The sequence below is a fragment of the Amblyomma maculatum genome, chromosome 1, assembly GCF_055883805.1.
Source record: "Amblyomma maculatum isolate TAMU_Amacu chromosome 1, ASM5588380v1, whole genome shotgun sequence".
In the NCBI taxonomy this organism is placed as follows: Eukaryota; Metazoa; Arthropoda; class Arachnida; order Ixodida; family Ixodidae; genus Amblyomma; species Amblyomma maculatum.
In genome coordinates this window covers 205936626-205954114 of record NC_139344.1, presented here as the reverse complement: position 1 = coordinate 205954114, position 17489 = coordinate 205936626, and the positions used below count along the sequence as shown (strand labels likewise).

The 17489-nt window shown below is 43.1% G+C and overlaps 1 protein-coding gene across 4 annotated transcripts in view; it reads right to left on the bottom strand.

Moving 5' to 3' along the window:
- LOC146205421 (uncharacterized) overlaps positions 1–17489 on the bottom strand; it is a 124385-nt gene that overhangs the window by 106487 nt on the left and 409 nt on the right. For 2 of the 4 annotated variants that reach the window (XR_014704176.1, XM_084590079.1), the window contains exons 2-4: positions 12718–12831; positions 1897–2191; positions 479–685 (exon numbers count right to left, since the gene is read on the bottom strand). Coding sequence is in view for 3 of the 4 variants with exons in the window: in XM_084590079.1 (XP_084446205.1) it covers positions 479–685; positions 1897–2163 (474 nt within the window). In the remaining variant the exon portion in view is untranslated. Of the gene's footprint in view, positions 1–478; positions 686–1896; positions 2192–12717; positions 12832–16916; positions 17329–17489 lie in introns of those variants that run through there. The other 2 variants (XM_084590081.1, XM_084590082.1) reach the window with 2 other exon arrangements.

Here is a 17489-nt window from a genome sequence, read left to right as displayed (position 1 = left end):
TAAAGCTGTTTTTAAAGCTTTTTTACCTGGTGTGAAATAAATTTCAATTAAATCCAGCCCTTCCACCCCTTTGACACTAAGTTCCATGAGCAGTTTGTAACCTTTACGACCTCGGAAAAGCCTGCTTGCCCACACACATGGCATCAAAACTGAAATTACTGTGGACACGTTTACCATGCCACTTGCAACTACGACTACAATAGCGGCATTGTAGAAACTGCCTCTGCTGCCTACGGCAGACTACGTAAACTTAGGAAACACAAAACAAAACGAACAAGCATATAGTGAGAGCCTCAGTTCACTAGCTTAGGTCTCTCCAAGAAAACTTGTCCTCATTAACAAGTCCTCTTGCTGCAATATTGGCTAGTAGACCACGGCTCCTCTCCACTTTTATTAATTCTGTTTTGTGTTGTCAGAAATCCTACCCTCCGGCCTTCCTTTGATTGAGAACCATCTATGTCTGTATATAATCACGCACTTTGCCAAGAGGTGGTCCGATGTCATCAGGCTTGTGGTTTATGTGTGGAGACTTCCTGGCAGCCTCTGCATCCGGCAGTACCGCTAGTGGTGGCACAACAGCGGGTATGTTCGGGCTCAGCTCCATAAGAGGTGCTGTGCTGCAGCCTTCCAGGTTGGCCATTTCTTGTGGCTGCAGCACCACCACCTGTTCTGTGTCATCATTGCCCTGCACGCAAACCATACCTTTGCTTCAGACCAACAATTCTTCCACTGCAAAAACAATACACCTCTTCAAATGACAACACATGAAAAGCAAGCAGTTTTTACGAGCTCAATGTTTCAGGTGTGCCCTAAAAAGCCTTACTTTCAAAAGGCAATTCATTTCTTTTATTCCACACAGATTATTCAACATTCAAGGGAATCCCTCATGATGAAGTAGATTTGTAATAAGGAAGTAATTACTCACCAGCATTCACCCAAGAACAGTGCTGTGGCTGCAGAGAAGTTTGTACAGCTTTCACAGAAGCTTTGTACTAGTTGAAGAAAAATTTGACTCAATCTAAGGACCAAACCCCGGACCATCGATTCTCCTAGGCAGCTATTCCATCAACTGTATTCACCAGAATGGCTAGTGTGTCTGACTGTAGGGCGTGAGTGAATTGGGAACGGTGCTAGTCCAATGCTTAGGGAAATCCTCTCAGGAGAAGTAGATTATTTGTATGAAGGGAATAATTACTCTATTATTACATCACAGTTTTATGCAGCAATCATAAAATTTATTGCCTAACTTTCTTTGTATGAACACACGTAGCATGAACATTAGAAACTATGAAACAATATTTATGCGTTTCAAATTTGGTCTAATCTCACCAAGTTGACAAAACGTCAGTATGCATAGGCATACAAAAAGCACACACACACAAAAGCTCCTGGTTCATTTCCTACCTTTGCAAAGCATGAACTGCAGGAAATCCCATTAAATAACAATAAAAAAAAAAAAGCTATGGCAGAAGCCCCCAAACGTTTCAATCGAGATGACCCCCACTGGTTTTAAAAAGGTGCCAAAGAAACTCTTCTACCATGTCTTGGTTTCTGTCTCTTCCTGCCTGATGCACACGTAAGATAGAACATGCAGTCACATGGCACCTCAAAATATACACAAATTCAGTTAATGATGCCTGGCCATACATATAGCAAAACACTCCACTATAACACACAACAGTATGATTAGTCCCAAAATAAAGTAGGTGCAAGAAAAAGTGGGCTCATGGATGCACGGATTAAGATGTTTCTGGAACTTTAAAAGCACACCAAGGAATACAAGTGTTTTATGAAATCTGTTTGAGAACCTCAGTACTAAAGCGTTGGGTGAATGCAACATACAGCACCTCACAAAGGTAATGTGTAGTAATTTCAAGAACTAAGGACCACCTTTACCTGGACAGAGAGCTGAAGAACGCCATCTGTGAAGACTCCACTGGAGCCAAGCAAGGACAAGTGAGAGGCATCCACCACAAATGCTCCTGATCCATCAGCAGTTGTCCCTATCATGATGCCTTGAGTGCCACTCAGGAAGGGAATACTCAGGTTGACCACAGGCAACGCGGCCACTGCTGTCTCCCCAGGCGATGCCTCCGTCAGGAGGGCAGAGGCATCAGCCAAGATGCCATTCTCCGTAAGGCTGCGCACGTCTTGAATCTCCATTGTGTGCACAAACTAAAATCAAATCAACCTGTGATTGGAGATGATGAGAAAAAGAAAAAAAGAATGCCCTTTATGGCAACATAGATGGTATGGTGCACAATGCTGCTCATCATAAAATGTGAAATAAGACTTTATTGCTAGACACAAATGCCAACAAAAGTTTATGGGACATGAGTTCAAAAAATGATTGATATAGGTGGTGCTTGCTCGAAGAGAGAGAGCAAGCGCACTCCTTTTGACTTCAGGTTTCTCGGTGAACTGGTATGCCTGACCGAGCCAGAATAAATTTTTTCAGAGAACCTGCATCTCATAAACTTCTACCCATAACTGAACAAATTACATTCATCACACTTCTTTCAGCAGATTTAGGTGCTCCACCTTTAAGCAAGCACTATTTTGTTGCCTGCTTACAGTATTTGATTCTAAACCTAACAATGTTTTAAAGCATCAAGTTTTGGTTATGTGCTCTTTCATTGTAATACTATGCCAAGCATTAGCAGACAAGTCATCACTCCTAGTATATAACTTATAACTCAATTCCTTCTCCAATGTTGTTCCTGCATCAATTTCAACAACGAAGAGGCAACTATGACACAAGAACTCAGTTCAGGTCACATCAGGCCATCAAAAACAGTGATATCAAAGCTCTTTCTTCACATGCTGCCACTCCATCCCTTGGGAAAGTTGTGCTGACTTAAAACAATGAAGCAAGAATTATGTCATAGTTGGTTTTGTTTAGTTTTTTTTCACGTCACCTCAATTGAATTTTGACGTCACAGCCAACCTTCAGCTACCCAAACCAAGGCAATGAGAGAGACAAAATTTACTAATTCATTATTTACAAAGTCATAAGAAAATTCTAGATAATGATAATGCGCTGCATCAACTAAATGTCTTAGAGGACTTTCATGCACCAAATGTTTTCTTGTCAGTAGCCATTACGGCTCTTTTAAAGCAGTCATAGGCAAATACCGCGCGCTGATCTATATATTCTAGTGTCTAAAATTACAAATTACAAAATTAAAATTAAAGTGGTGGGCACAACCTCAGCGGCTCACATAGACCAGCTTGGCAGACTCCAACTATGTAGACCAACCTGCTTGTGGGAAAACATCTATAAGATCTTCATTTAATCTTCAATAACTCCTATTTTTTCTCTTTCTTCTAATGTCTTATGCATATTTACAGGGCAGAAACATGCAACTAAAGTTAGGCGTCTATACTCCTTTAAGCCTCATTCCAAAGAAAAAAAATGCATTTGAAAAACTGATGCGCATACTTTTCTAAGGCATTAAAATGCACAATGCTTGCAGCTTAATAGCAATTTGAAATCATAAAGTACATTTATGCTCCTTAGTTAGGTACCTTTTGAGAAAGTTTGCAGCAAAAAGAGTGCAATAAGCAGAATTTCAAGACGGTTCCTTTGCTAAAAATGAGCATATTTTATTCACGGCCATCAGAAGGTGTCAACTGCGTTGCAGTTCACTACTGATATTTCTTAATTTTAATTTAAATACCTATTTTGCCACACATACACCTAAACATATAAGCAGCAGAAGATGATGAGACTTTCTGGTGTCCATAGAGACCTAAAGCTGATGGAAAAAAATGCATTGGCTCAACTCAGCTGAGCCAGATTATATGAAGCGAAAGCTCGGTTAAACATCGTCTAGCCACAGAAGCGGCAAGGACGACGATGGCATGCACAACAGGTACATCCGGTTGCAAGAGGAGCCCCGCCGCAAGCTGTGCAGGCCCTTTGGGCTCCCAGCACCATAGGGGCTAGGAGCGACCACCCTTCCCCCCAACTGGCAAGAGGGAGTGGGCGATGCTAACAATGCGACGGTTGGTGCAGCGGCGGAAGTGACTGCGAAGCGCAGCTGTGGCGACGGCGCGCCTCCCATTCAAGGTTATTTCCAAGCCTGATTTGACCTCCAGCTCTGCATGCAAGTGCAGCTTCGCTCTAAAACTGTTCACTAGACAATTTCCTGTATCCTGTACCAATGATCACCATAACAGTAAATTTCTTCAATATGGTAGAATACTAAGCAGCTGCCTAGTATTTTAATGGGGGTTCCACTTGACATCATCCGCAAGGGGCGATGGAGGCTACTGTGCAAATATTTTCAGGTGCCTGTACCGATGCAGTATTGATACGACATGAAAGAGAAGAACTAGACGACTTGCAAAAAAATACAAATGTCATAGGGAAGAAAACAATACAAAGATCCCCTTGAAACAAAAAAGTAAAATCCTCAGAAAATTCCCATTGGCAAAAGAGAACGCTGGACAAACCGACGATGGAGCTTTCAAAAGGAAACTTTTTTGACAATTCCAAAGGTAATGGTTTACTTTTCGAGGCTAGGGCTGAGTGCTTGAGGATGAAATGCTACTGGCAAAAATTTGACAGCACAGATGACATTTACTGCTTCTGCATAAAAAGCAAGGAAATAATTGAACATATTATTATTATAGAATATAAGGCACTTCAACTACCAGTGCATGACGCCGACGCAGGAATTCGAGAAGCACTGGGGTTTCGGGACATCTTGGCAGGCTAAATTATGAAACAGTGAAAGCAAGTAAGAGGCAACTTGAGGACTGGTTGGAAAAGGTCAAGGGAGTACTGTTGGACTGTGCAGAGGAAATAATCAATTAACCTAAAAAATATTGAACACTCAACATATTACCAGCTAGGTGACATTTCACACCACCTCGTTAAAAAGGCTACTTAGCCCAACAGTGATACACGGTGCGACTGTTTTGCTCTCTCGCCGTAAATATGCGGCTCAGTGGATAGACGCGAGATCTGCGTGGAGCAGAGAAAGGCTGATATCCTGAAAAAGGTTCGGCTGTGCGGCGACATAGACCCGTACAACTACAAAGACTCCAAGCAGTCCAAGCCTTTGCGATTGATATGCCGAAGCCATTTCGCTCTCAGTCTTCTGGTGAGCTCCTCAGTTTTATTGCACTGGTTGGTAATTTATTTATTTATTTATTCAAATAACTCACAAGCTCCTTGTTAGTGGGGCATACAAATAAAATTAAAAAATGTAAGAGCAAAAACAACAAATAAAAGAAAACGTTACGCAATGGTTACACGAAAAGTATTGAACACAAGACATACACTAAACGGAAAGATACAGTTATACAAAGTTTAAAATAAGGCTACATAGGACAAAACACAATTATCAGTTGAAGCTAACAAGAGGGTAATAATGTAGATTTTATACAATGTAAAAATATTATTGTTTCTAAAAGTACATAGACCAAATATTAAGCAATTATGTCAGCTATTATTTCTCTGAACGCTGCAGTATTACTGATATTAGTAATGTCATCAGGAAGGTTATTCCAGAGGCTTATGGCACGTGGAAAGGCAGACAAGTTAAATGCTTTAGTACGACCGAAAGTGCGTGTGAAGCTATTGTGATTGTGAAGGCGATGAGATGTACAGCATGGCTGTGACAAAGGCAACATGTTTTCATGAGGACTGTATACCATTTTATGAAATAAACAGAGAAGTGCGATTGTTCGACGTGATTCTAAAGATGGAATAAATAATGATAACTTGATCTTAGTCACACTGGAATGATAGTTATAATCGCAAGCGATGAAACGTGCAGCACGGTTTTGTACAGATTCAAGACAATGTATTAAGTATGCTTGATGAGGTCACCAGATGGGCGAAGCAAATTCAAGTTGCATCTGATAAGCAAGTTTTCGAGTGGCAGAAGGCGCAGCATGAAGATTATGTACATATCTGAGAGTATGTGAAGCCTTTGCTGTGATTTTATTTATGTGTGTCGACCAGATTTGTATGAAGACACCGCAGAGACTCGCTGATTATTGAGCGAATAGGTGAAAGTAGAATTAGATACCTTGCGGCTGAAAGTAATGAGTTTGCATTTGTCCGTGTTAACTGTCATTAGCCAATAACCACCCCAGCATGTTATACGGTTCAGGTCTTCCTGTAGAGCAAGGTGATCAGTTGGATTAGAAATTTTACGGTATATAATACAGTCCGCAAACAAATGTACAGTAGAGGTAATTTCAGTAGGTAGATCGTCAATATACACTAACAATATAGCTAACTTTTGCGAAGGGTTAAAAAATGAAACATTTGAGATAGGCCAGACAAACCACCTGTGTACAGCTGCCAGCCGTCTGGCGCGCCATAGGCAATCTTTTGTTTTGCAATTAGCTAATTAGTAATTAAGATAATTTTTCTAATTTACTAACTATTGCCTTTAGACAACAGATGTGATTTGCAGAGTTGGCGAGCATCTTCAAAAACCCCATTTCCATCTATTTCCGGTAAAGAAAGCCTCACGTGTATTGTTTTTCCAAGCCCATAAAAAGCCCGCAAAATATAAAAAATATAACAGGACTGGCGCATTTGTGCGGCACTATTGTGGTGCTCTCAATCGTAGCCCAAGTGAACGAAATCAGCCGCGGCCGTGACTCGACAGCCCAGTCCCAGCGGCAGGCTGATATGTTGGCGTTGGTTGCAGCCGGCGCGGTGAGCTCGTTGCGACTTGAATTGTCACGCGCGCAGACTGCGTGAAGCGGACGAAGAACCACCGCAGACATATCGGCCTTCCACTCAACGAGGTCGTGGAGCCAATGCCGCAGCTGATTTTGTTCAGTGAAAGCCAGGTTGAGAGCAGCACAGTCGTGGCGCACGAATGCGCCAGTCACGTGATATGTTTTTACATTTCGCGGGCTTTCTCTAAGGCTTGGAAAAACTATACACGTGAGGCTTTCTTTATCGGAAATAGATGAAATGGGGGTTTTAGAACATGCTCTCCGACTCTGCAAATCACATCTGTTGTATAAAAGCAATAGTTAGTAAATTAGAAAAATTATCATAACTACTAATTACAGTCGTGCCTCGTTAATATGTACACTTTGGTGTCCGACCAAAACTGTCCATAAAGGGAGTCGTCCATAATAACGAGTCATGAATAAAAACAAAAAGGATTTTATTGAGAAAAAAGAATTGTAATTAACGACTGCTTTTGTACATAACGGTGCGCACTCGACACAAAATTTCACAGAACATCGGCAATTTTGAGTGCATTATCCTTGCCATTGTCGTCTTCGAAAAATTGTAGTGCAGTCTGAAGCGACTCGCTTACCATGACATCCGTGATGTTGGGCTTTGTGTTCGTCGAACTTTCGAGCACGAACTCCTCACTGGCCGATGAATCAGCGTCTGATTCTCTACTCACCGCCACTTCCAAAATGGCCTCTTCACTGAGCAAAATAGCCGCTAAGTAGCTGCTTGATATTTTCCTGAGGCGAGGAAACAGCTGAGCTGTCGATACTAGTCCCTTGTAGCTTGGATTGACTGAGATGGCTTTTGCCGCCGCTTATATTCACAGATTTCTTCGCGCCTGTGTTCAGCTCTATTCTTTTGCGTTTAACTCCCGCCATGCCAAAAGCCAGACTCAAGTTGAGGGTTACAGGCTCCTGATGCTGTGCACTTTTTTGCCTAGTTAACCTTTCTGCCTTTTCGTTCTTCTGATTCTTTCTTTTTTTGCCTTGTACTGTTTCTGTAAGGAAGCAAGGGAGTCAAGTTGGCAAGCTGCTATGCAGAGGGTTATCGAACATCCCATCTTCTTGGCGCCGTTTTTATGTTTTCCCATAAAACAAACACTGCAAGCTGAAGTATAGTTTAGAACGACGGCTAGCCGACTATGAAGAACTCAGACCTTGTCAAGGCTGCATCGTTGACTGAAAGCGAAGCCGACATACGGACCGCCTACTGTGCATAGTTTGGCAGTTCGGAAGCATAAAAGGGACGAAAACCAGGAGCATGAGAGGGAAGCGCGTCCAAGACGGGACGCCCGGTCCAGGTTGCGTGTTCGTATGTCGCCTTTCTCTTGTCGCTCTACTTTGTGAGTGTGTCTTAAGTTCTTAACTCTCACCGAAAAGCGTTAACAGCTTCATGGAACACATTGCGCTCTGGGAAAGAAAACTTCAGTTCCCACCGCCACTGTAGGCACTTGTCTTTCTTCCTGTCATTTCTTTCTTACGCTTTTACCGGCCTCTCTGTTCACATTACGCAAAATTTATTGCAACCACATGTTGCTGTTTTCCCAACTGCGGCGGCACTTCCGCTGCACCCAGAAATCTCCTGGTTCCCCCCTTTCGAGGTCTTTCTTACGCTGACCCTCGGTTTACTGTGTACGTTCTTCTTCACTGCCTCCGGCGTCTCGACTGGCGAAGGACGGATGTTTTTTAGGCCCACAGTGTCAACCTCTAGCACACGAATGTGAGCCAACAGCTGTCTAAGCTCAACGTCAACGGATGCCTGCCAATTCTTTAAGGCGCGAAGTTCACTGCAAATGTCGTCTTGCCCAGACTCAATTCTTTGGACGGTAGCCAAGACAGCTGCCAGGATGTCATCATTTTCAGGCCCAGGGTTAGACTCAATGTCTCCCGACAGAAGCAATAATATCCTACTAAACAAGCCTATTACAGACTTGCCGAAGCTTCTGCATTGAATATACCACTCACTGGGGTACAACACCACAACAAGAAATTGATTGTCGCATTTTACGCGGCAGTAGGAGTGGTCAAGATAATTAACCTGCAACAGTAACATCGGTGAGTGCACCATGGTAGACATGGTGCTGTGCCCCAACAGAGGGTGTTGAAATGGCGATATATATAGGCGCCTTCCTATAGTGATAGCGCTGTCTCGTGTTGACCACCCCAGTTGCCAGCAGAGGTGACGGCAGCATTCCAGACGTGGCATGTGCGTTGAATTTCCGAGCTTGTCTGTCCATGTAGGGTACTGCCGGGGTTCCGTGGGCAGTGCATCAAGTGATGTGCTCAACAAAAGGGCAACCTGCAACTGTAACATCGGTGAGCGCACCATGGTAGACGTGGTGCTGTGCCCTAGCGGAGGGTGTTGAAATGGCGATACATATAGGCGCCTTCCTGTAGTGATAGCACTGTCTCATGTTGACCACCCAGGTTGCCAGCAGAGGTGACGGCAGCATTCCAGATGTGGCATGTGCATTGAATTACCGAGCTTGTCGGTCCATGTAGGGTACTGCCGGGGTGCCGTGGGCGGTGCATCAAGTGATGTGCTCAACAAAAGGGCAACTTGCAACAGTAACGTCGGTGAGCACCTCATAACAGACGTGGTGCTGTGTCTCCTTTGGGAATGCAAAAAAAGCAGACCTGAGCAGTGTAGTCGTCCTACAGCCCTCTTTCTGAGTTATTACTACATCCGGACACAAAACAATTCCTCATTGTTGACACTCGGCAGGTGAACTCGGTGACGCGGCACAAAACACTGCATATACTCTCTCCGCGCAGCAAGCTCCACGAACGAAGGTGGTAGCGGGCACAATTAATATCGTTGGTCACCTTGTGAGTCACTTCCAACGGTGCCTGTATCCCATATGGCGCACTTGAGACTGCGAGCGGCTGTGCTTCGGTCGTGCGAACCAAAGTAATGTCGGTAACGTTTGTGCAAATGACTTTCGAAAATGATGCGCCAACCCGCACGACGCTATTAACGCTAGCACCACCTAGCAGCACGGTGCTAACGGCACCAGACTAGGGGTGAAAGCCTAGTGCCCGCACCCATAGAAATACATAGAAATGAAAGGTATCAAAGCAGTTTCCAGATTTCACATTCCGTCTATTATGTGGTCCCCTCATTAAGAGCAACCATGAACATTGCTGAATCGATTGAGAAAGTATGAAGCATTTTTCAAAGGCAAATTATCATTAACATCGCGAAACCTACGGGGTTACCAGTCAAAACTGCGACCCTCTTCTGGGTTCACAGAGCACTCATTGAGGCAGACGGTGGGAAAAGTTGGCGAGCGCTCTAAAGACAGTGACAAAGTATGAGTACGTTGTTTCGGAAGCAATCTATGTTTACACGCTCTGAAAAATGTGTGTGACAGACATACCTCTGAGCAACTCAATACACATCGGGCTTTGCTAGCTCCGAATCATGTCAGCACCTCAAATAGTGTCATATGCTAGGGTACATGCTAACATTTTTAAACAATAATACAGCTCACACTTCTGAAACGCCACAGCAAGGGAAAGAAAGAAAACAGTGCACTGTAGCAGAGGCAATGAAGGTGCACTCGATTCAAGAGCAGACGATTGCGGTGCCACAACAGCGACCTGTGCATAGGTCGTCTGCTACGGTGAGCGGTTCATTTACCGCATATTGTATGTGGACTGTTTTCAGCGTAAATGTTTGTGTCATTTGATTGGCAGTATATGCGAGGAAATGTACACTGCATAGAAGCAAGTTGGGGCCGAATTACACTCCAATCACATCACAAAAACTGTAAACTTGTCATAAACCGATCGGCTAGCCGCGGACCTGTTGACCAATAGGAGGGGGCTGATTGACAAGTCTGTGACAGTTTTTATGATGTGATCGGAGCGTAATTCGGCCCTTGGACTACATGAGAAGATGGTGCGATTGAGAGATGCGCTCAGCGCGAATTGCGCGCCTCTTGGCGGTATGTCTAGCTTCACAGTACCATTTATCAGGAAGTTTTAAATATAGATTGCTTTGAAATGCCGTGGCATACCCTGCTACTCTTACCAAAGCACATCGCCAGCTTTTACCAACATGCTGCCTTTATTAGTGCGGTGCAAAACGAGAAAATATTTCGGTAAATTTTGCTCACATGTTTCTATGGGACGCCCTCTTGACTCGTGCCCCCATGTGTTTCTCAGTATTTTAAAGATACTTTTCCATTGAAATGGCATTTCATGCTTCCACAGTCTGTTCTAGCATGTTCATGGATGCTCTGCACGAAACGGCGACATCGTTGACTTAAAATGAAACAATAAAAGTGATCTGAAAACTTTCGCCTCTTCACCCCCATCGGCCACGCTGGACGCAGAGCTACCGCGTCTTGCTTACATCACAGATCGGTTGCACGAAGGGATGCATGCTGGGTAATCTGCCATGTTGTCGTTGGCAGCAAACGACGCAGCCACCATACGTGCAGCACGAATCTCATTCCCTTCTAAATGGAAACCGGAAATCCAGATCGAAATTCAACTGGAAACGTGATTTTACGGCTGGAATGGGTGCACCTAAGGAAAGCCTACCGAGTGTCCATTTTCACCTGGGACAGCCGCGCGCTCATGGCCACGTAATGAGCGCAGAACATGCTGGCGCAATGGTATACTGTGTTTTAGTGGGCTGCAAAAGCTAAAACTGAAGACCGAAGAGCAGAAACTGAATACCAGACAGGCCGACTGCGGGTTTTTCAGGATTAAAAAAAACGCCTGCACGAGTGCGAGAAGGCAAAGGAGCTCTTTGAGCAACGCGGATGCGAATGGCTCCCCCGCTAGCAGACGTGAGATCGATGCCAATCCGGGCAAATAGCAAACTGTAGTCTCCAAAACTAGAAATTGTGAATATCGACGGGTAGCCACAAGTCCACACCCATAGTGCAGTCGTCTGCGCGTAGCTTGAACGGGTCCAAGCGCGCATTGTTTTACCGCGCCCGATATGCATGCACACATTCCGCGGGAATCTGCCAGCTTTTTGCACACATGTAAGGGCAGCACACTAGTAGCCGCATGTTTGTTTGGTGGAACATCGAAAACAAGGAACTCGATGACAACATGACTGATTACCCAGCATTCATGCAAACACCTCAAATCTGCCTCAAATGCTAGAAGGCACCGGGTTCAAAAACCAGTATCGCTTAGAGCCCACAAGCTTTTTCTAGCGTATATAAACATACCCAACCCAGTGTTCGGCTTTCCTTGGGAGAAATTAAATAATACGCTTAGAGAAGGAGCTGCCTAGCCTCCAAGATCACCCCTCTTGTCAGATTAAACCTAGCTTAGCCTGACTGAATTCATCATGGTATAAAGGGCAGAGTGGGGAGACATATAAATAAACGCAGTCTGAAAGTAACCAAACCATTATTTAAAACAGCTACCTTAATGTAAATATAGACATGAAAAACTTAAATTAAGTTACTTGCATTACTAGTATAAGCAACAAACATCAATAATTGGTTAGTCACTGCTGTTCGTCAACTCTGCTCCTTCCATATAAAACTGAAGAAATTTCGAACCTAATGACAATATTTTCAGTGCATCAGTAAAATCAAAATGCAGCGCTAAGTGACAAGCATAACATCTGTAGTAGGTGTTTGGGATTTTATGCTCCCAACAGAAATAAATATATAAAAACATTTAATATTTTTAAATCTTGGCAAACCTGGTTCATATCTTTGCATGGATTACTGCATGGAAGCAGCTTTCCTGAGTAAATACAATGAATTCAACAGTGATGCATTAAGTGTAGGATAGTGTAACCTCCACTTGGTTAAAGAATAATTTTTAGAAATCTTAGTGCTGCTTGCAAATTGGCAAATAACCATGATTTCAGCTAGTTTCAATCACATACAATTATTTGTTGTTGTTCTTTTTGTTTTTTGTTTTTTTTTTTTTGTTGTTGTTGTTGTTGTTGTTTTTTTCAGAATCAAACTTGTGTGTGACAGTTAAGCAAAAACATTTGGTGCCAAAACTCACCTCATAAAATTGAAAATATGCCAATCCTTGCCATATTTTTGTTGCCTGGGACCATTACATTCCATATTTCATGTCTCCCATGACACTGCCCTTGTTAAAATGCTGGCACAATGCCTAGGAGAGAAAGATGTCCCAGTTCGTTAAAGACACACACACATACACAGACCTAACAGGATGTTCCAGCAAGCAGATGCATGCCCTTCAAGGTATAGTCTTACAATACTTCCACGCCCTACAATAAATTCAGCAGGGCAGGTATTCTGTATGAAAACGGCATGAAAGAAGCATGCACACAGTGCCGAGTTATACCTACAGAGCTCACGCATGACCAAGGCTAAACAGCACATAACGGTGATACAGCTGCAATACGTTTAGGCAGTGTGGCACATCACCGATATAGTACTACTGCTTGTTTTTTATTATTATTATTATTATTATTATTATTATTATTATTATTATTATTATTATTATTATTATTATTATTATTATTGCACAATTATGCCCTTCGGCATAAAGGATCTAAACATAATGATGCAAGCCTTTAATCTTATGCTAATTATAAAATTTTACCCAGCAATGTAACGAGACTTTTCGTGAGCCAATGGTATTGCAATAAACATGCAATCTCGAAACAGCTCACGAGCCACAAGGCTACATACACTGTGCAACTTTGACACCTGGCCACTGCTTACACAAAAGCAGTTGCTGCCTTGCAACTGCTTGCACAGAAGAATTGACATCATGTAAAAATAGAAGCATCTATCCAAGCAGGGTCAGATTGAGAAAAATGGGGGCCCTGGCAATGCACATGTTGCCTCTTTACCCTTCCTCTCTTGGCTGTCCCTCCCCAACCCCTTACTGCACTATTGAATACACCCACAGTTGCTTTTTAACTACATCAATACAAAAAGGAACAAACACTTGCCGACATTTACAATAATCGGTAATGCTAAATGTGAGCGCAACTCTACAGGTGTATGTTAGTTTTGCATTGTGCTGAGGTAAAGAATTTGAGAGACATGCTTTTGTATATATGCAGAACATCATTTTATGAAAGGGTAAAGGGCGCTGCCATATTGGGCGCTGAGCTACTATCGTAGCACAGAAAAGAGTTGACAACTGCCCATCTTAACAGCCCAGTCATAAGAAAGGCGCTTTCACGACAGCTGCCAGTGCTGCTGCCTTGTTTCTATGATGAACTCGCCTTGAGCGGCGCACGGGCAATGTGGGCGCGTTTCTCTTCTGTACAACTTATTTCACTGCAAATAGTTTGGACATTCCTTACGCTCTGCCTTTCGATGGCATGATGCGACCGTATTAATGGCTCCCGTATGTGGCTGCCCTTTCTGATCTAAGTTCCTGTTCATATTTATTTATTTATTTATTTATTGCATACTGCCAGCCTGAACATCAGGCTTTAGGCAGGAGCGGGGGTACAGAAGAATACAGTTCACGCGAATGCGAAGTACATTCAGTCTTGCGAAGAATGACAACAATAAGAACATATATTACTTGCACAGAGCAAAAAGAAAAAAGAAAGAAAAAAGTGGAGTGTAAACACCGTAATCTGACAATTTGAAACACCGCTATCTATCACGGAATGCACTCAGAAAAGACGACGTCAAACACTCAACCACATTTGCAGGTAGGTTGTTCCAAGTATGGATAGCTTTAGGAAAAAATTAGGCTTTGAACACATCTGTTCTGCACGAAAAATCGCTCACCTCCTTAGAATGAAAAGACGGGTTTGTCGTTGGGTAACTGAATGAAAGTATGCATTCCTATTTATGCCGAGTTGGTTGTGGTAGATCGAATAGAACATTTTTAACCTTTCTTGGCATCGTCTTGCCTGCAGGGTTTATAAATTAGCTGTTTGCAAAAGTGCTGCTGGGGACGTTTTCCAGCTATAACAATTGTATATGAACCTGACACATTTACGCTGGACATTTTCAAATTTGGTGGTATTGATCTTTGTGTGCGGATCCCAAACAACTGCTGCATATTCTAAAACTGGTGTAATGAAACATTTGTAGGCAAGTAGTCTGATTTCTGCTGGGGATTAAGCAAGGGTTCTCCTCAAATATCAAAGTTGCCTCATAGCTTTATTTACAGTGTATGTTATGTGGTCATTCCATTTTACTTTGAGACTTCCTTTGCTACTCACTAAATCATAACTCTTATATTTGCCTCTATTCCACGTCATCTTAAGCATGTATATTATACACTTGTAGGCTGCCACCTTATGTGAAAGACCACCCGACGTAGATATAAAGTTCTGATATAGCCAAGCCGTTCGAATATTCTGTGTATTCTAGGGTTTGCATGTTTGCCAGTGGATACATGTGCCCCGTGCAGCTGCAGAGTTTACAGCTGGGTAGCCGTCTATGCCGCCTCCATGGTTGAAATCCATCTCACCTTTCAACTCCCGCTCGTCTGAAGCATGCCCATGATTTTTCGCTCACAACGTCCACTGCCCCCACATTCCTCCTCTGCTTTCTACCATCCCTCTTTTCCACCTCTACTGCCCCTCACTCTCCAGGAGCCACAACAGTACCATTCACAATGCTTGCAACAACTTGCAATGTTTGCAATAGGATTGTCACCCCGGGGCACTCTATCTCGGGTACACGTGGTAAGCGTTAAGAGGTCCCTCAGGATGCTAACACAGACATTCACCAGACTGTTCAAGATGTCTGTGTTCCGTATGACTATGGTGGGCTGCGAGAGGCCGCGCAGGATCTTGCGCCCCAGGTTGGCCGGTGCCAACTAAAACAGAGTGAGTCAGGGCCTTCTGAGCCATCTTTTGCTGCCCTCAAATTACGCCTACATCGATACCTCTCAAACTGCTCTAAAATATGGTCAATGGAATCATGAAATAGTGATAGATTAGGATTAGTTTTACAGCACACAGAACACAAACGCAATTAAGCCACTAGCACTGAGACAAGACATTAACCAGATATTTGTCTGGGAGGGACTGTGGCACGGCCATTTTATTTCCCTCTCTGAACGACGTAACTAAGCGAGGAGGGTGATGGCAGCAAAAAGCAAGAAGGCTTTCTTTCCTCATCGCTTATATTGTCTCCATGCATTGCATGTTTTAGATATTACCCCCTTACCCCTTCTTTTTTCCCAACGCCACTGGACAGGATAAACTATTTTCCAATCCACAAGCAACTGCAGATCGTTTCACAAAAAGGGGCCCTATTGTAACGAAATTTTTTTTTTTTTTTTTCAGGACAGGGTCTCGAAACGAAATTGATTACAGGAGCACGTTCTGGCTGTTTTGCTTTATATGTGTCACTTTATTTCCCATTATGCGTGGTATCATATATTTAGCAGTTTAGAATAAATAGACAACCTTCCCCTCCTCTCAATCTAGCGCTATATCCAAGCCAGTATTTGCAGCAAGACGTTTTTTCCTCCACATGCTTAGAAACAATTGTTGAAAGAATACAACACAATGCAAACCCTAATTAAACTTTCCATTAATTGGCATCTACATTAGTTTTCTGTTGTCAGTTTTCTTATAGTTATCACCAGTTCCTGCAACAAACTCTTGATCTGTTTTCACTGCCACTGTGAAAATAGTTATTCCTTCCTTTCAGACCTGTTCCTAAGCATTTCGTAACTGGATACGCGTACAATATTTGGCTTCTTTAACTAATTTAGATTGAAGTTACCCCCAATGTTGCAGTAATTCTGTTCAACATGACCATTCAAATGTGTGGAAAGATGTCGTCCTACAGAAATGGTAGGACCTTACATGATATACTGAGCACAAAATTTTGCACTGACCTCATAAAGCCTATTTCTTTTCATTTCAACGACACCATAACAGAAAAAAAAAAAAAAAAAAAAGTGAAACAAAAAACGTGTGTTCCAGATATATGTGCAAGTGGGTTTGTCATGTTGCCCTGGCGCACATCCCAAAACTAACCATAAGCTTACTCACGAAACCCTGTCAAGTGCAGAGTCGATGTACGTCCCGGCGACCTCACAAAATTACAATTCACTATGAAATGTGCACCTGCTGCACACAAATGCCTAAAAACGAGGTGTCATATAGGAATCAAGGTGATGAAGTAATGCACTTCACTGTGTAACATAAGAGCAAGGTGTGTGCGATGCACGACAAAGTAAGGGCCTTTTCCAAGGCGACGGTAGAAAAGGTAGCTAGACACTATGCGGAGACTTACTTGGTCAATAACCAGATGGCTACAGCACTGGTGCCGAAAAAGAGATTTCACAAGTTTCTGCCAACCTCAACCTCGTGCTTAAAACTAGAATATGCGGTCGAATGCGCGGCACCGCCTACTCCAGTCGCTTCGTGTTACAACACCTGTATCGCAGCCAAATCACAATGGGTCGTGCACGTAGCATCAGAGAACACCGGATCCACATAATCGTAGAAAGCCAGTGCTAATGAAATGCAAGCTGCAGTCCACATCGAATACAAATCAAGCCAGGAGTCCATAATCAAGGTGACAAAACGTGCGTCTACAGAACATTTGTACTTAAGTGAACGGAAAGGTTTTTTTTACCATCTGCAAGAACAGCAGTAAACCATCAAAATTTTATTCATAATTCTTACTACCACTTGAACACTCATCAGCATAGAAACATTTCTGGTTATGTGATGTTCAAACAATACATGTAGTCCGTTACAGACAAGTTAACCGCGCACATCCAGCTCACTACAGCCCTACAGCCTGCGAACGCGCGAATTCGCAATACGCCATATTTGCATTAACAAGGTATCAATGCGCCTG